General features: G+C 38.0%; 1 protein-coding gene across 1 annotated transcript; it reads left to right on the forward strand.

Moving 5' to 3' along the window:
- The first annotated feature begins 7,835 nt into the window (after nucleotides 1–7,835).
- On the forward strand, nucleotides 7,836–21,122 carry SmD1 (small ribonucleoprotein particle protein SmD1). Its single transcript, XM_083122060.1, has 4 exons — nucleotides 7,836–7,962; nucleotides 12,019–12,095; nucleotides 13,248–13,445; nucleotides 20,547–21,122. The coding sequence occupies exons 1-4, from the start codon at nucleotides 7,949–7,951 to the stop codon at nucleotides 20,621–20,623; spliced, it is 366 nt and encodes a 121-aa protein (XP_082978186.1). The 5' UTR covers nucleotides 7,836–7,948; the 3' UTR covers nucleotides 20,624–21,122.
- Nucleotides 21,123–23,632: the final 2,510 nt, after the last annotated feature.

Raw genomic sequence — 23,632 nt, forward strand, 5'->3', positions numbered from 1 at the left:
ATAATACAGAGCATGAAAAGAATTCTGTCACCTTTTTGGGATTTTTAATAGATGATCATTTGGAATGTGAGGAGCAAAGGGGGTTTATTTAATGTGTAGGTTAAGATTGTGTGTAAGTTTGAATGTTCTAAAAACTGTTTATTATGCATAGATACACAGTCACTTAAGCTATGGTACCCTACTTTGGTGTCATCAGCCTTCAATAAAAAGGTTATTAAAATTGAAAAAGATATGTGTAAGATTAATGTGTGATCTTCCAAGCCGTGGCCACTGTAAGTTAAGTTTTTGTTAGATTAGGTATTATGACAGCTCCTGCTATCTTTGTATGCCAATGCCTGCTTTATATAAAAGAAAACATTCACATTTATGAGGAGTTATCAAACCAGAAATAAGGATTGTTTAGATGTAATTACAACAAGACACACAAAACCTTTTACTACACGTCGGTTAAGATTCTCAAGGCTCTCTCCCTGTGTCTTTAGGGCAACTGCCCTTTTTAAAATTCAAAAAACTGCAGAAAATATTGACTGATAATTGTGTATATATAAGGCAGAAGAATTCTTTGAAATTAATGTTGTTAGTTAAAATAGTTATGCTTGTAAGATAATAATGTTGACTACTAAATTTATGTAAGTTGTCTTACGTTTCTAAGATGCTGTTGGGATGTTTGTGTGTAAGATTTATATATACTTTATTAGTATAAGGCTAGGTTATAATTCTGACGATTGTAATAGATGTGATGTTCTCATATGTTTCTACAATAAATATTATTATTATTATTAAGTTTTAACATTTTTATTTCATTATGCAAAAATAAAGTTGAGAAAAGACTGTATGAAGAACTGCTTTCTGGCATAATGTAAAGTTGAGCACTGGGTAGGAAATACCCAGAAGAGAAATCACTTCTGAAGTTCGAATTTTAATGGTTTTAAAACTTGTAAATAGTAATACTGTCGAATCAGTTCTTCTTTTCCAGTTTTGATATGATTCTGTAACAATCTACAGTCCTCGAAGTGTAATTTCTTAAACTGAGAGTAAGCTTGATCGAGATTGGGGATAGGAGAGAGAATACCTATTTGGATCAACATGGAGATATTGCAGTAGATGGGGGATGCTTATGCAAATTATCCTAGCTGGGGGACTGCTTTATGAAAATTTTCTTAAATAGGGGGGAGGGTATAGCAACAACCTCCCTGCATCCCAGTAACGATCTATTAAAAAAAAACTTGTTTAATATAAAAGTCTAAAAAATAAATGTTCAGCGGGATATCGAAAATTGCATTTAACATTTTGATAAATACTATCGAGGTCCGTTAACATTAAACTTCCGTTACAACAATCTTTTTGGGCGTAAGTCCTTCCGCTCACCTTTTCATTGAGTGACGCATTTTCAATTAACACATTCCCATCGGCGCTCAATTACCTTTCTCTCAAAACTTGGGAGAGAATTTTTCTCTAGATTCCAACGGACCTTGGATCAACACCGACAATCTAGAGGTCCAGTTCAACACCCAAAACTTGAACTAGCGCAGCCACGGGGACTAAAGCCCCACCCACCTCGAAGTCCAAAGAGGAGTTTACTATCCTTTGAACAATTCCCCAAAACATTATTTTCTTAAATATCTGTATATGTACACATTTAACCTATCTGTCTTTTTAACAAATTTGAAGTGAAAAATACAAAATATCATGCGCTACATATTTGACCACATGAAGCCCCCACATTGATACATTAGTCGATAACGAAAACTGAACGCTGGGTATTTGGGGCAAAAGCTAATTTCTTTTACTCCCTATTCAGATTATTAGGTGACAAATACTTCAACTATACAACCTTGTAGTTGTGTGTATGTTGGTGGAGGGGGAGGGAGTAGCTACTTTTTGCACATACTCTCGAAATTTCTTTCACAGGGGACCCCCGATATTTTATTTGCGGCGGGACCGCATAAAACTGCGCTACGCCACTGTACTACACTGATATATAAGTCGATAACAAAAAATGAGAAGCCATAGTATATGGGGTAAAAGTTTTTTTTACAATGGGGGGGGGGGACTAGCTAACTCCCACTCTGGCATCATCTCGATAATTATTTCTTCACTAGAGGGTCCCCCAATAGCATGCCAATAGTTTACTTGCAGGGGAGCCCCAGAGATCGGTGCTACGCCACTGACCCCCACCAACCTTTTTGGGAACGCCACTGATTATTATTATTTAGGAATTCTCATAACATCTCGACATAAAGTAAAAAAGATTGAATGAAAACCAAAGAAGATAAATTAAAATGAGAGAGCGGTTTTCAGAGCGAACTGGAAAGCTTTGGAAAATGGGAATGTATATCATAAAATAGTAAGGTTAAGTTAGGTTAGGATATATATATATATGTGTGTGTGTGTGTGTGTGTGTGTGTGTGTGTGTGGTGTGTGTGTGAAAATTTTTTAATTGTGAATGGTCAAGGGCAAGCAGGCTGCTGGGTGGTGCTGTTCATTTACAATACTCGGGCCCGTTCTGAAAGTCGCACGAGTTTAACGCGTTAAACGAGTTATGGCAACTGGCCGTTCCATAAGTGTATCCGTGTGTTTCGTGAGGTTCATTATGTTGTCCCAAAAGTCGCATTCCATGCGTCTAGTGCAAGAACGAGATTCACGAAATGCACGGGCCAGGAAGCTGGTTTGTTCAGTCAGAATCGTCTGCTGCCTGCAGACACCGCGGGTGCGTGATGGCTTCAAACTGCACTAGTTCGGGAATTGTATTATAATTTTAACAAAGAGCGATATGAAGCAACATGCACAAGATGAGTGTGCATCAACTGTTCTTACAATGTGATTAAAATGAGTAACAGTATCCGAAGTAGAGTTTATTTCTGTCAGAAGGAAATGCCTTCCGCTGGACGCCATGCGGAAAATTTTTATAAACAAAACGCTGCGCCTGCGCTTTCGTCTAGAGCGTCCCATAAGTCGGTAAAATAACTGGTTTCACCAGGTTCACGAGCCCAGTTACTTTCGATCGATTCGTTCGTTTCGTTATGACTTTCGGAACGCACCCAGTAAAATACATATTTTGTAGAACCTTTTTTTTTTTTGTCGGCTTGCCTGGCAAAATTCCCCGCTTTTAGCTGACGCGCACCGACACTTTTACGACAGTTCAATCAATAATATTTAGAATTTAGAATTTCTTTATTCATGGGCGAAGTTCAGCCTGTGGCTGCTCTACCACTTAACCCGCAAAATCTACTACAATAAAACAGACAAAATACAATTACTACTATAACATACGAATTCCATTACATTTTCACTTCTAAATATTTCAGTAATTAACACACTAAAAAGATAAAAAAAAACAATTTTTCTCATTCACACACATCAAAATGTTCATCTTGGGTTCGAATCTGCTCATTTTTTGTTTTGATTTGATTTCAACGTAAGCATGCTGAATCTAGTCATGTGTACTGATGATTTGTCCTTGCTCATGTAGAAGTACTTTTGTTACTGCCCTTTTAAAGCTGTTATATGTCGCACACGAGGTAACATCTGGTGGCAGCGCATTCCAACAATATGAAGAAGCAGCTTTGAAGGATGACAGGAATATGGATTTTGAGAATCTGTCCAGATTAAGTTTCTTAGAGTGTCGAGTCGTGTAGTTGTGTATGTCGTGTCTAAATTGGAGTCTGTCGTATAAGTATGTGGGTGTTTTTGTTTGCAGAATTTTGAATATTGTGTAGGCCAGATGTAGTTTTCTGCATCGTGTCATATTCAGCCAATTAACGTCATTTAAGTAAGGCAGTATGTGATCCCTTCGTTTCAAGCTAAATGCAAAACGTATACAAGAATTCTGTACTTTTTGTGCAATTTTAGCATTCTTTTTTGTTAAATTAACACCGTAAACAACGTCACAGTAATCGAAAATTGGAAGAACTAGAGCTTGCATAAGGTGCAATTTAACATCAGTCGAAAGTAAGTGCGATGATTTATAGAGTGATCTAAGTATACCATAAGCTTTTGAACTCTGAGACGTTACGTGGTTTTGCCAGTCAAGTTTCTCATTAAATATCACACCTAAGTTCTTAACAGTTGTGCAGTGTGGGACCCTCTCATCATTAATATTAATTGATAACCCATTTATTTGAATTTTATTTAAGGCAGCGCTAGAACCAATTAATGTAAAGCAGCATTTAGAGGGGTTGATTACAAGACCATTAGGTTTACACCATTTATAAATAGCATGAAGGTCACGGTTCAGGATACCAATTGCTGGTTTTGCATTTTTGGGGTCTACTGGCATCATCAGCTGCGTGTCATCCGCATAACAATGAGGTACACTGTGTCGTACATTTAGGGGTAGGTCGGCGGTGAAGAGGGAATATAGAAAAGGGCCTAGAATACTTCCTTGCGCAACCCCTGAGGGTATCGTAAGGGGAGTCGATGTAGCTCCTGAGGGAAGCGTCACCGATTGCACTCGCCCAGTAAGGTAAGACTGGAACCATTTTATTGCTCCCGGCGAAAAACCGTAGTAACTCATTTTCGAAAGGAGTAGCTGACGAGATACAAGATTAAACGCCTTGTACAAGTCAAGCAACACCAAGACTGCAGCCTTACTTTCGTTTAGTGTTTGTAAAATGTCGTCTGTTACTTTCATGAGCGCCGTTGCGGTGCTGCGGGAAGGTCGGAAACCAGACTGTACTGCAGGCAATATTTGATTTTTGGTAACAAAACTTTCTATCTGCTTGTACACTGCTTTCTCGATAACTTTTGATAAGACAGGTAATATACTAATTGGTCGTAAGTCGTTCATGTCGGTCACGTGTCGTTTCTTCGGCAAGGGCAGGATTCTAGCCTCCTTCCATGCAAGGGGAAAGGTGTTCTTATGTAACGAGAAATTTATCAAGTGAGTAAGAGGTGAAAGAATGTGTGGAAGAATTAGCTTTATCATTTTTAGGTTTATGCCGTCTGTGCCACAGGAATTGGAACGGATTTTGGACACGAGTTGTGCAATTTCTACTTCTTTGACGGGTCGAAACAAGAAGGTGTCGCCGTTTTCAGTAAATGTAGTTGTAAGGAAGCGTTCGCACTCTTCGAGGATGAGATCGGTTTCTTGGTTAGAGGGACTGGCGCTGTCAATAAAGTGAGTGTTTAACAGATACGGATCATTTAAAAAGTGTGGGACACTCGGCTCCACCTTTCCGTAAATACCACATTTCTTTATCTCTTTCCACATTAATTTTGAATCATGGACGTTTCTATTGATGTGGAACGAGAGGTAGGCTTTCTTCTCCTGTCTTATAACCGACGTGGTGAAATTCCGCAGTTCTTTATAATAATCCCAATGTGACGGATTGTTCGTCAGTTTATATTTTCTGAGAACATTATCTCTAAGTTTCATTAATAGTTTGGTATTGTCGGTTATCCACGGTACTTTTTTCTTGGCTATTCGTGCAGTACGTATAGGGGCATGCTTATCGAAAATAGTCTTAATACCATTATTAAGAAAGTTTACTTTTTTGTCAATACTCTCTAAGTGCTTAATATTGTCCCAGTGAAAATGTTTAGCGTCCGTTTCAAAACTCTCCATATCGAACGATGAGTAGTTTCTGTACGAAATTATTTTGAAACGTTTGTCGGGTTTCTCAAGAAGGACCGTGATGTAAGTCAAACAATGGTCTGAATTGCTGATCGGCACCGTTACGTCAGCGGAGTGTACAATGGATGGATCATCTACAATGATGACGCGTCCACTAATGTTTTAGAGGTTCTTGTGATTCTAGTGGGTTTACGAATGACTTGCGTCATGCCGAAAGTATCTACTATTGATTTGAGGAAAACTGTTTCTGGTTTATTAGGTGATAAATAATCGCTATTCATGTCACCGGCTACAATTAAATTATCCACAGTAGGAAACACGTGCGCAATGTAATCTTCAAGAACTGACAACCTAGTATAGGGGATATTTGGGGGTCTATATGCGGCAATTATGTCAAGTGATTTGTTATTTACTTTCAATGACGCACATAGTATTTCTATGTCCTCGCCGGGAGCAACATTTTCGCAGTCAAGCATCTGGGAATATCAGCACGACAGTAAACAACAATGCCACCGGCGCGTTTGTGGACTCGATCCTTTCGAAGTACCGTGTAGCCTTCGACGTGGAAACTGGGAGCGTCATCGTTGTCTTTCAGCCAACTTTCTGTGACGATTACTACATCATATTCGCTTTCGAGAACAATGTGTCTGAACTCGTCTATTTTCCCCGAGATGGACCTCATGTTTACTGACGCGATTGTGAGGCACTGGAGGGGAGGGGTCCGGTTGGGAAGTGTCGGGGGCGACGGGCAGCCTGTGAAACCGTTACCTCTTTTCCTAGGGGTCCGAGGGAAGGGGCGAGTTCCAGATGCGCCGTGCGCGGGCAGGTTTACCAACTGCTTAGTTTGAGACATTGTTTACTAGTGAGTGAAGGAACAGAGCAGATACGTATATTAATGATATGAAACAGCGTACTTACGTTGAGAGAAATCCTTGTGGGTGTCCAACTGAGCAGCTCAAGCATAATTACATATAATGAAAGATGAACACTACACAACACACACACACACACGCACATACACGAATACAAAAGGTTAATTTTCAATGGCTGTTTCTTTAACATGGTTAAAAAGATATGAAAAAGTTTCACATAGAACACTAAAAACACACTCATAGTTTCGTCTTCGGCGACGCTCACATTACGACCGCTTGCACGTGAGGGATTTCAATTCACGCTCAGTTTCTATAAAATGTTTCCCTTCCGGCGTAACTACCACAATCTTTCCATCGATCGTGTAGCACTTGTTGTTGCCGAACGTTGCCTTGGCGTCTTGGAGAAGCCTTTGCCTCTTTGGAGTCAGCGACTCCGTTAGTAGGTATTGGCTCCCCTTGAAGTTCTTCTTCGCTCGCCACAAAGCATCGCGATGTTTATACGAGATGAATTTTATAATCAAAGGTCGATGACCTTGTCTGACGACGTCGGCCGCCGACCTTCTCTTCCTCGGTGCTCCCAGGCGATGGCATCTGCTCACGAAGTCAGAAGAAACTTCAACGCCAAGTTTTGTGGAGAATATCTGTAGAGCAACTTCCGTGGGGACCTCCTCCGGCGTTTCCGGTACTCCATGCAGCAGCAAGCACTCCCTCCGGCTGTATTGTTGCAGCTTATCTAATTCCTCTTCCTGGTGAGTCAATTGGGATTGAATAGTTTCCATGTCTTCCCGGAAGACGACCAGCTCGCCTCTGATGTCCTGCAATTCCCTCCATAACTCCTCAAGTCCAGAAGGGGCATCAGCCACCCTTGCCCCGGTATCCAACTTCGCCCCGCCGCAAAGAGCCGCTTCCACCTTGTCCTCCATGGTCTTGAGTTTCGCCTCCAGCGCGTTGAATCGTTGGCCGAGGTGCTTTTTCGCCACGGCTCTTGTGGTAGCACTGTCTCCGCGTCGCTATTCACTCACAAGCACGAGAATTGAGAACTTAGAACTTTTTTGTAAAAAGTGGAATTTTAGTACGTTGTGGGATATGGAGCGAAATCTATAGTATTACAAGCCACGGGTTGACTACTTATACATGCCGTAAGAACATTTGGTGGCGTGATAATGCTCTATGTTAATAAAAAGCGAACGTTATTTTCGGAGCCGACTTTACACGCGTCTAGTACTATCCGCCATTAGATAAGCATAATATAACACCAATAATCGTCAATAATCACATATCTGAAATAGAATAATAAATACACCAACGTGAGTTTGATTAATGTCTTGAGTTAGTGTTTTTATGATAAATAATAAATTAGAATATGAGTGTTTAACTGGTAACATTGCTTTCCTTACCGCCATGTCCGCTAGTGCCATCTAGTGAGATTTGAAGAAATTTTTCGTGTTTGCATTTTATTAAAAGTTTTGTATCGAGTGTATGTGTAATATCTAACGTCATCATGAAGTTAGTAAGGTATGTATTGAAAATGTCAAATGATATTTTCATTATCGAAGTAAGTACTTAGAATTACATGCAGTATTATCTTAGATTTTAAGCGTTTTCATAATGTAAACTTGGAGCAACATGATAGCATCAAAACAACGATTTGCCGGTTTTCGGCTTTCTTCTAAGATATGTAGAAATAAGCCTTGATCTGTTTCATGTGAATGTTATGTGTACTTTTTGTACATCGAGAATAGTAATACTTAGCAGCTTCTCCGCTAAACTTTGAAGTTCCTTTTTCCGAACATCGGAAGAAACTGTTTTCTATTTGTATTTAATTATGATGTTACTTTATTATATACGACGATACGTGTTTGTTTTTGTAGTTTGTCTATATTGAGAATGAAAATCGTATTAAGGAAAATCATGAAAGGCCATATTTGAAAACCTATTTGTTTTGCCATAATCTGTACAACTTTATATTTGCTTTTACATGTTTGTTGATCGTTGACTTTGTAAATTACTACATGTACACATGTAGAATGAATGGGGTTTCAGTTTGAATTTTATGTATTGCGAGCTCTACTATCCATTGTCCACAATATTCTAGTTTGCATGTCGTCTTATTCCACTGTCATATGGCATTTACACTCGCCCCATCTAGTTGGCCTCACGGTAACGGTCCCGATTGCTTTATGATTTCTCCTAGCACAAAGAATAATTATCGTAGAATTTTGGAAATCATTGTCACACGAAATTCGAACCTTCCGTAAAGTAATGAACGCTGTTTGGACTCGAAAACAAGATATTCTCCGTTGACATCCGACAGTAAATATCGTAGAAGTGTGGGAATGAATGTAGAAGTAAATCGGAACCTTAGTAGAATGCATTTAGGTACTTTATTTTAATGCTAAGGGAACCACACCAAACCTAACCTGCCTAACCTAACCACGATAGCATATATTGAACAAGATATTAAGTGATCGCTAAAACTCCACAGTATGTGTTAACAGACATAAATCTAAATCGAACCATGTAAAAATTGGGTAACACTTTACTATACCGGAGATGGATTTCTTCAAATTTACAGGAGAAAGTACTTACGCAAATCATTTTCTGCAGCGTTGTTGATGTTCGGGAATGTAGTTTTGATCCATTTTAATGCGAATGCATATGGTTTTCTACGAAAATCTATTTCCGATGTGCTATTGCTGCTGCCACCATTTGCTTTCTGCATGTCATCGAGAAAAACCGATGTTGTCCGTATATGCTAAATTGAACGAAAGGAGTGCTAATGGAACCTAACCTAACCTAGTAGGCATACCTCGTCACCGTGATGGTTCGTGGGGCTAACGTCAATGGTTTAATAATTACTCTTTACGTCAAAACTTCAACTTTTTTTGGTTAAAAAATTTTATGAAATGTTTTTATTTTTTTTAAATTTTTAGGTATTATTCGTTACAAATTTATTATTTCGGTACTATTATCGTATGGGTGAAACACCTACGAATCATATATTTCGGACTTCTTTACATTGCTAACGTGTTGCGGAACATTTCTTAAGGCGAAATAATGCATTTCTAACTAAGATAATGTTTATTTTCTCTATTTACGAGTACTTACTGTTACTTGTTGTTTCGAATCTGTAACACATTATGGCCGTGATAGCATACTGGTTTAGGGGGCGTTCTGAGAGTGTTTTGTCGATTTATGCAGTGGTGCAACCTCGTTCACCGGAAAATATCTACTTTCGTGCCCCTATTTGAAATTATGCTAATACGTCGCATTTACGTGTAGAACTTGTAAAATAACCTTGCGATTTACCACGTTCATTGTCCATACACAGCAATTCGGAACCATCTTTCTTTCGCAATTCGTTAATGCTCTTCCTTTACGCACAACACTCTTGCAACCTTGAATATTGACGTCAGACGAGGAATGCCTACGTGGTTAGGTTAGGCCTGTTAGGTTAGGTTCCATTAGCATAAATACAAAGAAAAAATAATATTTTCGCTAAGAGACGCGTTACCTTTGTATTGCCTAACATGAAAAAGGTGTCTCCTGTGACGTCAGAACACAATGTTGCTAGAGTGTTGTGCGATAAGTGACACCCATTCGGGTCGGAACCATCTTTCTTTCAAAATTGGTTATGTGCTCTCGTGCTAGTGAAAACACGGCGAACCTTGAATATTGACGTCAGACGTGGAATGCCTACGTGGTTAGGTTAGGCCTGTTGGGTTAGGTTCCATTAGCATAGATACAAAGAAAAATTATTATTTTCGCTAAGAGACACGTTAGCTTGTATTGCCTACCATGAAAAAGATCTTTCCTGTGACGTCAGAACACAATGTTGCTACAGTGTTGTGCGATAAGTGACACCCATTCGGGTCGGAACCATCTTTCTTTCGTAATTCGTTAATTCTCTTCCTTTACGCACAACAATCTTGCAACCTTGAATATTGACGTCAGACGAGGAATGCCTACGTGGTTAGGTTAGGCCTGTTAGGTTAGGTTCCATTAGCATAAATACAAAGAAAAATTGTAAAAACAGCTCTCTCCTGTGACGTCGGAACACAATGTTGCTACAATGTTGTGCGATAAGTGACACCCATTCGGGAAAAATGGCTTGTTCCGAACTCGACAGGTGGTTCTAGTGAAAACACGGCGAGGCTGAAACACTGGCTACGGGGTTGCATCGTCTTAACACACGGAACATTGCACTCTCATGCAAAAAGCAAATGGCGGGAGCAGAAACAGCGTGTCGGACAGAGATTTTCGCAGAAAACAACACGCATTCACATTAAAATGGATCAAATCTACATTCAGGAACTTCCAAAACGCTCAAGAAAATGATTTCCGTAAGTACTTTCTCCTGTAAATTTGAAGGAAATTTGAAGGAATCCGTTTCACCCATACGATAATGTTACCATTATTTCACCTAAAGAAATGTTCCGCAATGCAGAATAGTACGTTAGCAATGTAAAAAAATTGTGAAATAAATCATTTATAGGTGTCTCCGGTATAGTAAAGTGGTACCAAAAATTGCATTCGTAGCACGATGAAATCTCAATAAAACAAAAGGAACTTGGTATGGGTGCACTTCATGACACACTGTGCAGTGCAGGTGTATCTGTATCCAGTGTCAGGTTGGTGAATGGGTGGTGCAAGGAAATGACGTTCAACCAACTAGACGGAAAGGTGTGTTCAAGTTCAGAATATTCAACAAATGCCTTTCTGCTGCTTTAAACGGTTATTTGATTAGTTCGCATGCACCACGTGACCATACACCACACTTGCACCGGTCCGGAAGGTAGTGCAGACACCAAATACAATACTCGAAATCAATAAACTAGTTGACTTGATGTTGCACCATGCAACCAACTAGACTAGAGATTCCAAGCGAGACCAAAAAGTGCAGCCAACTAGACGGGGCTACTTTACATACAGTATGTAACATTCTTATTCATACAAACCGATTTTCAAAGGAAATGCTTTTATATCTGAAAGGAAATTACTCGGTATGACTTAAGATGACCCCTCTCCTATTTCCTTCATATTTGACATACTTACTAATTGAGGCCTGCTAATGACGAATCTGAAGTTAAAATTTGTCTGAAACTAGAAATTGCAAAATTATTGCGAACCATTGATGTGTGGTTAGGTTAGTTAAAATTTGGTGTCGTGGTAGTATCAGGAATGTATATATTTCCTTGTGAAACAAAAAAATTTGCAAAAATTGACGGTTTCCATTCCGAAAACCGCCTTATTTTCGCTTATTTTGAAAATAGCTCAATTTTTATCAAAATATTTAGACAAACCTTTGACTAAATTTTCTATTTTGATTTAGAATAAGTAGTGGGCTATTAGATCTTCAAGCTATATCAGGGAAATCACCAAATTAACGTGCAAGGGACAATATTTTTGGTACAGTGGTTTGCATATCTCGCTGTAAGGTTCTTGGGTTCCAATCCTAAAGGAGACATGGAAGAAAACCAAGCCACATATTTTCTGGTACACAGCACAATCTTAGCTTTCAAATTTGTTGAGTAGAAATATTAGTAAACTAACATTTTAATTTTTTTTCAGGTTCTTGATGAAATTAAGTCATGAAACTGTAACCATTGAACTGAAAAATGGTACCCAAGTACATGGCACAATCACAGGTATGTGTCAGGTATATCTTATGTCATCTGGTTTATCCACAATTTGAAACTTTTTTTACCTCAGTTTGAATTAGTTTAATATTATTATAGTTATCTCTTTGGTATTGGTGTTCTTTATAATAATCATGCATATGATTATGTTGTGTATTATAGTTTCATTGTTATGAAATAAGAAAACTCTAATCTGAGTTTCTGGACTAGGATCAGATTAGAAATAATAGATACTCTAGTTTAGACTGCAATTAAAAATCAACCAGTAGACCTACATAACAAAGAGTTACATCAAAATTTAGCTTATTCAATTCTGTATTAATCAATACTAACCAATTTTTATTTTCTAGTAGGCCTTTTTTTTATCGTCGTGAGAACAAAAAAGGGCATTTTTTTTTTTTTTTGCAATGTATCGCTCTCTTTGAAATTCTGTAAATCAAAAACGGTTTGTTCGATAGTTGTGAAATTTTATTACAGTGGAGGCAGAAAGATTATAAACACAATTCTTAATTTTCATTTTTTCAAAATTCGTCATAAAGCAATTTTCTTCATTTTTGCAAAATAACTTTTTCTAAGTATTAGGTAGCCCTACAAATACAATATTGGTCTTGCTTTGAAGCTCTTTGCATCTGTTTTTAAAATACATTGTCATTGTCAATTCACATTGCGAAACCAATTTTATACAGATTTTTTATTCAGCAGAGTAAAGCTGTACATGACAACATGGCACACATTGAACCGAGAGGAGTACTAATTTAGCTGACTGTTTCTGGGGCATTCCATGAAAAGTGGTCCTACTCCATGTAATTAAGAAAATCTGAAAGTTACTGGTGTTTTTAATTCCATTAAGGTTTAAATGTTTGTGAATTCCTATAATTTGCATATTTCATCATAAAACATAATTAGCATCTGTAGCCTATATGCTTCACATTTAACACATTTTCGTTAATGCTTTTCATCCATACAGGCATGTGTCATGCTGAAGTTTTTTTTCCATTTGTTAGCAGTGGGATTTAACTGGGTATGTCGAGTCCAGCCTAGCATTAGGCTGGAAATGTTTGTGTGAAAGATTTTTTGGCTGAATGCTATCATGCTTTATAAAATAAAGTTCATGTTGAATTATTTTATTTGTAATTAATATTTTGTTGGTGTACGTTTCAGGTGTTGATGTTGCCATGAACACACACCTTAAGGCTGTCAAAATGACCATTAAAAACAGAGACCCCGTACAGCTGGAAACGCTGAGCATACGGGGGAACAACATTCGCTACTTCATTCTCCCAGACTCCCTGCCGCTGGAAACCCTCCTCATTGACGACACTCCCAAGGCAAGGGCCAAGAAGAAGGAGATGTCCCGAGGTACGATCTCTTTTCTTTTTGGTTTTCTGTAATTTTTTTCCTTGTGTGCATGTTGTGTGACGTGCATCAGGTTGTCTACCAGTCTGGAAATGAACGGGATATCCTGGTAAAGTCAGGTAATTTGCCTTTTCTGGAAATGTAAGAAAAATATGAGGTTTCTGGGAAAAAAATCAACATTTTTGTAATATTGCGCTAAAAGTAGGTTTTTTTAAAAAGGAAAAGTGACAAGTAAGATATATTTTAAAGCTTGTTGTGGACCAACTACTTCAGTTTTGTACACTTGGGTATTACTGATAACGGTAGAAATTGCATATTTAATACTGTAGAGAATAGGGTCATGTTTTGAACTATTTTCAAGTAGAAATTTGCTGTTATTGGTATCAGTAAATCTTATATCAGAAGTTTATCAGTATTGGTCAAAATTTCATATCTGCTGCCCATCACTACTTAATTTCACTATATTTTTTTTAATCTTTTTTAATAGTTCACATTGTTTTATGATATTTTTCAAATTATCGTAGAATTTTGGAGATCCTTGTCATACGAAATTTGAATCTTCCCTAAAGTAATGGGCACTGTTTGGATTCGAAAAAAATTTTATTCCATGGACAATGTATTTTCCGTTGACAAGCGATTGTAAGTATCGTGGACTAGTTGGAATGTAGAAGTAAATCGGACCCTTAGTATTGTATTTATCTAACGTAACTACGAAAGCATATATGAACAAAATCTTAAGCGATCGCTAAAATTTCACAGTATGTGTTAATTAACCTTTAGGATCCCAAGGCCATTTTCACAGGTAACCTCCCCTTGCTGCCCGAGCCGATTTTGAGCAAAATGCAGAGTTCCATTTAAATGAGTGTAGATCAGAGGCTAATTGCCCTAGAGAGATGAATGAACCGGAGATTCAGACTATATAAAATTTATACAAATTGGCGTATATGTGGCATGCAGGGGAGGGGAGAACTCCCAAAATTTTGCAAAAATGGGGATTCCCCCCACCCCTCAAGAAAAAGTACATTACAGTGTTGACATGCACATGGAAATTACCGCTTACATGTAAGGAACACATAATTATTTTCTTTACTATCGTATGACCAATGTAACGCAAGTTGTACCCTGGAAAGAAATGGTCAGCATGCCACTGATTGAAGCTTCAAAATGCAGCGTTACCTTGAAATTACTGTAGCTCAGAGGCTAATTGCCCTAGAGAGATGAATGATATATCGTTGTACGTAAATTGAAATCTGACCATGTAAAAATTGCATTCGTAGCATGATGAAATCGCAATAAAAGAAAAGGAACTTGGCCCTTTTTTATTTAACCATTAGTCAGTAGGTGGCAAGTACAGGGTCTGTATTTTAAGTAATGAGAATAAATCCAGAAAACACAATTTATTACAGATATCGCTACAAACGTTTAGTAGTCTTCAAAGTATGCCCTTTGAGCGTCAACACACTTCTGCAGGCGAGTTTTCCACGCGTCGTACGCTCCCTGAAAGTCAGCAACTGGAACAGCCTTCAGACCACGCGTGCAAGCCGCTTTGACCGCATCCAGGGTTCCGTGGTGGTGTCCTTTGAGGGCTGTTTTCACTCTGGGAAAGAGGAAAAAATCTGCAGTGGCAAGGTCGGGGCTGTAGGGAGGTTGAGGAATTGTTGTGATGCCAGATTTCGTCAGGAACTCTCTAACCACGAAGCACGTGTGACATGGCGCATTGTCATGATGGAGCTTCCAATCGGCAGCAATTTCTAGTCGCACTCGGTTGACTCGTCTCTTCAACCTTTTTAACACCCCCACGTAGAAGGAGCCATTGACTGTCTGTCCTACAGGCACAAATTTCGCGTGGACCGCGCCTTTCTTGTCGAAAAACACAATCAGGAATGCTTTGATTCTGGAGTTGGACATGCGCGCTTTTTTAGGTCGAGGCTACTGCGGAGTGTGCCATGTGGTGCTCTGCCCTTTCAGCACGCCTGTCCGCGTTCAGCAAATCTCGCACATGTTGTTCGTTGTCTCTGGTTCTTGAGGTTGACGGCCGCCCTGCTCGGGGTTCGTCCTCCACGCTCTCCCGGCCTTCTTTGAACATTTTGTGCCACCAAAACACTTGCGCTTGTGATAAACTGTCACTGCCGTATACTTGCCGAATCATTTCCAGCGTTGCTGCACCAGATTTTCCAAGGCGCACACACAATTTGATCGCGTACTGCTGTTCCATGCTTTGCTGCATTTTGCTCTTGCACACACTACTTTGCAGACGTCCACGCCACGCGTGATCATGCCTCAACGGACGCCAGCAGGCAACTGCGGCTTGGAGCGTTTTCAAGGTCACACCCTCCACTACCGACTCCAACCGCTCCCAGTGCGCTCTGACATCTAGTCGTGGCAGAAAAAAAATATTCTCATTACTTAAAATACAGACCCTGTATTACATAAAAGCTCGCCCGTGATGCCTCTATCCAACAGTCAATATCTGTCCAGTTTTTCTCTTTTCTTCTCACTTCGTTAAAGGGGATTATGAGCTTAGTGTTTAGCTAAAATGAACATCCTACACACGTGTAAATACATAAATTGCTCTAATGACTGGGTCTGGGAAAGTCTGGGAATTTTTTTTTGTGAAATTATAGACACACTGATGCATGCATGTATGTATTCAAAGATATTCCTAATTTTGGAATTTCCATAATTCTTTTTTTTATTTTCTTCAGTACATATTGTGGTAAAATTTCAGATAAATCAGCTTCATCTGGTAGATTGCAAGGGGTTGTAGTCTGGCTTGGCACAGATATGTCAAACGATAATTTATCTATTTGGTTTAACCTTTGGCAGATGGTTGGCTTTAAATACCAGCATGTATTAGCAATTAACCTGTAATTTCTAGAAGATAATTCAGTTCTTTTATGTTCATTTATGTACATGTGAAGGTACAACACTCAAATAACAAAACAATATATTTTACTATTTTAAATGACTGCATTTTGAAAACTTTGATTTCTACCTCCAAAAGTTATGTAACTTATGAATGGGTATTCCTCTTAAACCACTGATTTTTACTGTGTTTCATTTTTACATGCAACAATGAAATGAACTCGTTCATAACGTGTGGCAATTAGGAGGATAAATCCAATTTTTGAAATTACCGAAATGATTTTCTAATATTTTGCATATTTTCCATATTTTTTTTTCAAAATTGGGGATTAGGAATTACATATTCTGACGTGTGAGCATGGTGGTCACACGTGAATTTCATGTTTTTTGGCATTTTTTCGAATATCGTTTTACATTTATCACATTAAAAATAGTTTATAAAATATATTGCTAAACATAAATCAGTTACATGTTAAAATTTATTTTATTTATTACATTATAAAATATATATTCTTTGCAATATTGCTGGTTACCTAATGTAAGAGACAATCTATCACATAAAACAACAATTTTTATAATTTTATTAGGAATTTACTTTTGATGACTAATGTGCACAACAGTAGTAATAAATTCAATAATTGATTGTGTGTTAATGAGAGAAAGATGTACATTCTAACTCATAGTTTCATCTTGCGCAATATATTGAGGGAAAAGAAAATTTAAAAATAGGTTCATCTCCACAAGGAGTTTGATCTGTGTTGCTATCATTTTCACTTTTCAATATCTCCTCAAGAACATTATCATCTGTGCCCTGAGAATGAAACACCCTGCCCAGGTTTTGTCATCACTTGGTTCAAACAATCAATGCTCGGAACTGCAATTGTTTATTAGTAACGAAAATCAGGTTTCAAAGTTAATTTAGCCCGAAATAATTATGTAATTATTACTGTACAGTAATAAGTGAATTAAGTCTAATAAAATAACTACCGAAGAATCAAAACAGAAAACGGTGATACAACAGTAATTCAGTGCACACACAAAAAAAGATGCATGAAAAAATTGGTTATACGGTTGGTATACGCTTGAGCATGGTGCTCACAAAACACGGACAGTTGTGAAAATGACATGTCTGCGTAGACAGAACAATGCCACAACATATAACTGGCATCATCTGGTCATAGACATTCCAAAGTACAGCTACACCAAGGCCAGAAAGTGATATCCTTATCTTGGCCTGAAAAACATACAATTATATCCCAGGGTGAGTGCCGTGCTCACGTATACCAACGGAGGGTTAAGGGTTTTGCAACCCTTATGCAGACATTGCTTTTCTGGTGTTCGTTCGAATGGCAAGTATGTTTTCAACAAGGTTTAAAAAAAAGGTAAAGTTCCCCATGCATTTAGCACCATTGAGGCACATTTAGGATAGTGGGGGTAGGGCTGAGGCGAGGCGTACGGTCATCGGAAGATGCAGCGATGACAAAGCAAAATAATCAAAATATTGCTTTTTAAATATTTTAGGGAAGAAGAAAAAATAAATCAGAATATTCGCATATTTGAACGAAATTAGTCAAGAAACACCATTAAATAGCTAGAAATATGCAAGAGATTCTTTAATCTTAGCGCATCGAAATGAGGCCCCAGTACTAACCCTCGCGCCGAACCCTCCTGCCAAGTTTCCTATTGAAGACAATGGTGTTCGTCGGCCCAGCTCATCACAGATTGGTGCAAATCTCTCTGGTCTCTTCCGGTGCCGAGAACAACCGAATGCTTCCGAACAGGCAGACAGGTCCAAGGACCTGTACTTTCCTCAACTCTTGAAGGTCTGGGTCATAACAGGCCCTTTTTTCAGTCACATTCTCGATCTCTGGTCTCTTCCGGTGCCGAGAACAACCGAACGCTTCCGAACAAGCAGACAGGTCCAAGGACCTGTACTTTCCCCAACTCTTGAAGGTCTGGGTCATAACAGGCCCTTTTTTCAGCCACATTCTCAATCTCTGCCATTTTGGAGATGGTGTGATCAGCACCATGCCCTGGCCACCTTTATCGCCCAGGGTTGTCCCCAAGTACCCATTCATTTGAGGCTTGGTGAGCCTCGGAGCTGCTTTATGCAGAGACAAGGGTGCAAAAATTCCAACGTTAGATCACCCACACCAGGAATCGAACCTGGGTCTCCTGCGTGGCAGTCAGATATGCCCTACCAAGTAGACCACTGAGTTGAACATTCCACAAGATTTTGTATAAAATTTTAATTTATATCTGAAAGTATGAATGCTGGAGTTACAAAGTACACCTCATTTTATTGAGTACATATTGGCTATAAGGTTGGGGTCGAATAAACCAAATTTGCATTTTGCAAGTAGGAGATGTTGGGAGAAAAAGCTTATATGACGAACTGTCATAAGGTATTCTGGAAACTTAAGTTTCGTGGGTGTTTTGCTGGGGTAAAATAGCCCAACTCAGGTCCAAAGACGATGAACTCGTCTAGTGCAGAGAATTCACGATAGGTGGAATGCCTATGCAATATGAAAACTTTGTTGCTTTAATACTTACGCGAAGAATCGCTAGATGGCTCTGACCATTGTGCGCATTTGAATTGTAAATTCCTTTGTTTAAGATCCGATTTTCTCGCGGTTTCCTTATGCACAAGGACATTTTGATGTGTCGGTCACTGCACGCATGGGCAATTCGCAGTTATGGAGCAAAATAATAAAATATACAGCGTTTTGATCTAGATGCCTTTGGTTAATTATCAGCAAAAAGTTTATCTTATTGAGCATTACACTGGGTTCCTTAACGCATATACATATCTGTTAACGTGTGGTATTTAAATCATGAAAAATTGTTGTTTGGTAAAGACAAATGTGCTCTGCAAAAATGACGAATAGTGATCGAGAGGGGTGTGCAGTGGTGGAGAGGACTTCCGGTAAAAAAAAAACATGGAGTGAACAGAGTAATGTCACTACAGTGGAGGAAATCAGAATTGTTTCCGTGCTTTAGGGAGGAATCTTACATCTGCAGTTAGGACAAAACGGCAGATAATAGCATGAAGTGAAAGCACATCGCAAAAATAAGTGTTGGAAAGGAATGGAGCTCTCGGGGAGAGAGAGGTAAGAGTGGACTCGTGCGTGCTGGATTCGTTGTTCCCGACACACCGGGTGAGGAAATTAATTATCTTAAGTGACTTTGAGAGGAAGAAAATTCTCGAAGATCGTGTTTACAACGTTTAAGCAAAGTTGTTTATGAGATAGCTATCTCGCGTGTGTTGAATTTTACGGGAAACGGTACTAGTACACGTCACAGACCATGCGTTATTTACAAAATGGCCATCGACGCCATGTTTGAAAAGGGCTCTGTGCACACGTAAAACGATTTATTTTCGTGCAAGAAACGCATAGCACTAGTCAAAATAAACGAGGAGCATGTTCTAAAATTGGTTCAATGTCAAAATAGGAAGTAATTAGGACTTTTGTAATTCCTTATATGGCATTAAAGGTGCATGCTAAATGACTTTGATGGGTAAATTTTCGTTCACGTATCGACAGTTTTTATTTTACGTCTCTTAACTTAATAAGGACAGATTGTTGATGCTTACGTACGCAGGAAATATGTGTTAAATTAAATACAATAAATAAGTTTACTGTTTCTGGTGTTCATATTTACGTGCTAAAACATTTTCTTCCATTTGTATTTAGTGTTTGTGAAAATGTTTAAATGATTAATTCTTCTCTTTCAGAAGGGGGGAATTTCGCATGTGTAAATTGGGTTAATGCTGTTGCTATGGAAAGGGGTTATTGTTAGTTGTAAATTATTTGAAATCCTATTTGAAAATCTGAAGGTATAAAATTTTAATCTCCAGCGATCTGCACGCGTCACCAGCGTTACCAGGCAAAGTTTATCAAAACAAATAATTCGAACTAATGACATATTCAACGTTTCAGGATCGTTGAGACTCAGTTATTGAGTCGTAGTTGTCTGATCTAAATTAATAAATTGAACGAATGTCATTTAGCTCGTCGCACTTATTTACGAAATTTGAACTTTGTTTGTCTGCCCTTGTAGGCAGTGCAAAGACTTGAGGGTGTGTTGACAAGACGCTGCAAAAATGTTTATTGTTTAAAATAAGGGGGGGAAATTATTTCATCAAATGAAGAATATTGCAAGTCTGAAGGTTAATTTTACTTTGTATCGGAATGGTCAGTATGTTTCGTAAAGTAATAATCCAATCTTTACTTCCAGGTGGAGGCAGAGGACGTGGTCGTGGAGGAAGGGGACGGGGTGGAAGGGGGAGGGGAAGAGGCAGAGGACGACGATGAATGTGTGTATGTATTTCACATTTGTGTATGTGTGAGTGTGTATGGACGATGCAAAGGAACATTTTCATTATTGTCTTAGTGTTTTTGGTACGGAACATACCCTCCCAAAGTCTTATATAAACATTTTGTGTTCCGACCTGTGTAAAAGTGATAAGATTTGCATAATTTTTCCACCTTGCATAATATTTTTTTGTACACCTTGACTAGTTTATGTGCAGAGCAATAGATTGCTTGCTTTTTTATGTATTTCTTAATGTAAAAAGTGTATTACTGAAATGAGGATACATGAGTTGTGGTAGTTTGTTCAACCGTTTTATGAAAAGTGGAGATTTCAAAGCATAAATGGTATCTTATTTTACACATTAGTGTATTACAATATATTTTTTTCATGCAAAAGTTGCAATTTTGTAATCATACATATTCAGTTGTATCCATCAGAGACCCGTGTAATTTTTTCCATACATTTTAATATTGAAAAAGAAATAAAAGTTAGTCACAAGTTATGTGTAGTTAAGTTTGTAGAGTTGATAACTATAAATTACAATTTTCATCTGTTGACCTCAGTAATATGGCTTAATGTAAAAGTGCTATTCACGAAATGCACTTTGTTTTTATCTTTCTTACTTTGTAACATGATGCAACAGACCACCTGTAAAACAAAGGTACAGCCAACAGCAAAGGTAATAGTAGGCAAATTCTCCATCATTAATTCATTCGTTTTTATTCTAGTTCCTGTGTTGTTGAAACTGTGAAATTTTGTTGATGTAGACATAAGTTGTCCTCTGCTTCTGAGTGTTTTCATTTCGTGGAAATCAGACTGAATGAAACTGGTGATGGGCAATTCGCCTACTCTTTCTTTTTCCATTTGGTGTACATGTTCTGTTGTTGTTATAGAGTCATTCCATGTGAAATCACCCAATTTTAAATCAATTGGTTGCTTGACCATTTTGTTAATTTTTTATATTTTCACCATAGGTGGTCTTGCTAGTGACCTGCTCAAAAATTATTTTTTTTAAAAAAATCTTCCGCCATCTTGGATTTCTGCCCATTTTTCATCACTGTGGGAAGCAAAAGTGAGTGTTTACAAGGGTTTTGAAAAATGGTTGCTGTGTGATTTCTATTACAGATGGAATGTTCTAGTTTTCACTGCCTGAAAGTAGAGATTCTGGCCTTTCAGAAAATGTATATATATGTAAGGTAAGAATTAAGTAACTGGGACTTTAATGGGTTTCAATATAACCATCGTAACGGGAAATTTTGCCAATTTTAAAGGTCTGTAAAATCAAAAGGGCTTGAAACCACAGGATGGAATTATTTTTGCAAGAACTATGAGTGGAAGGCTTTTCAGCCATGGTGAAACAAATCCGGGGTTGTAAGCTCTTCTGTCCGATTTTTAGTTCCGAAATCCGAAAATTTCCAAAATTTGTGAATTTCAAGGTGAAATATCTCTAAAGGGGGACCTGCCAAAAATTAGTAATTTTGGCCATGGATACTCCTACTAGTACTTAGTAAAACCTGTGAATTTCATTTTGGGGTTCACACTGATGTTCATGTTCATGTTACAGGCTGTCAAATATCTTTAAAAATGACATCGTGAAAACATAATAATAAATAGGCTTAAAGTGACCTGATTTCCATTATTTTATAATCTAGTTATTTTATAAGGGTAAACAGAAATTAAAATAGATAAACTAGTTAGTTACTAGTTGATATATTTCAATATATACTTAGTGTGCTTTTGTTAATAAAAATCAAATCAAATCAAGATCACTTTTTGGATTGAGAAGACAAATGTTAGTAAACAAACAAGAGTACTATTATGTCAGTAAGCATATACAAGTTGCATGCACATGTTTCTTAAAGGTTTATGAATATCCAATACTATCAAACCTTACTCAATACATCCACTCTGGTACATAACAATTGTATGCGAAATACAGTATAACATAATATATACAACAATTGTCTGCGAAATATAACATAAGCTACCTGTAAAATATGACAAGCATTTAAATGCTTGGGAATATACATATTCAAGTTCTTGTCTGTCTCTCAATCCATGGAGCCATGAAAAAAGGGAAAAAATATCTGACTGGTGCGTGGTCCCGAGAACACTGATTGGCACGGAGATGATTGATCAACGGACTATTTTTTCTGATGTGCTTGTAACTTTAGTGACAGTTCTGTGTTTTTCTGTTGAGCAAAATGTTGTATGTTCTCCCAGTAACAGTGGTGAAGTCACATGGTGTCAGAACATCAATTATATTGTTCAACTTCACCCAAGCAACATCATTGTTTTCTTTTGACATTTCAATTACTTTACCTACATACCACCTGTTATTGTAAATGCAAACGACATTGTCATTTTCAATTATTTCATTAAAATGAAATATTCATGGTGAGTCATCAATTCTGAACTCTACATGATTAGTTTGAAATGATGCAGATATTCTACTGATGAGAAGAGTTGAAGAGTCCTTGGGTATGTAGCAGTGGTGATCTCTTGTTCCTTCAAATCTATGAGCTTCATTGAAGCGGTCATTCAGAAACCCTTGCTCATTTTTTGTCACTTTCAGTCACCATGATGAAGTTTATCCTTTAATATTTTCCACACAAAACTCATACATGTCCTTTGGTGTAAGAATATGGCCCTCAGTTGGTCGCTGCAGACTTGCCTTTGCCACAAGTCTTTTTACCGTCCCACCAATCCCATCACAAGGACCCTTGCCATGGCTTGTGGCAAAAAAATGCCACTCAGCAGCCACACCGAAGTCCTGTGTATGCTTACATAAGTTAGAAAAAATATTTCTGTTCTTTTATTGGGCTCATGAGCCATCTGAGGAATAATAAATTTTCTTTAGATTTGGGATGAACGTTTGAACAAATGGAATCAGCTGCTTTTGGAAAGCGTAAACAGCAGTTGTGTTGTGTACAATGCAGTCACTTATAATACAAAGACGTTTGATGCATAGAATAATAGAAGAATTAGTCTTAAAGTAGACACAAAAG

This window comes from Lepisma saccharinum, chromosome 5 (assembly GCF_977018435.1).
Source record: "Lepisma saccharinum chromosome 5, izLepSacc3.1, whole genome shotgun sequence".
Taxonomy (NCBI): Eukaryota; Metazoa; Arthropoda; class Insecta; order Zygentoma; family Lepismatidae; genus Lepisma; species Lepisma saccharinum.

What these genes read in the sequence shown, in the direction of transcription:
- SmD1 (XM_083122060.1), top strand. An exon ending in AGTACATGGCACAATCACAG is followed by an intron (nt 12,096 to 13,247) that starts GTATGTGTCAGG and finishes TGTACGTTTCAG; the next exon opens with GTGTTGATGTTGCCATGAAC. An exon ending in GAAGAAGGAGATGTCCCGAG is followed by an intron (nt 13,446 to 20,546) that starts GTACGATCTCTT and finishes CTTTACTTCCAG; the next exon opens with GTGGAGGCAGAGGACGTGGT.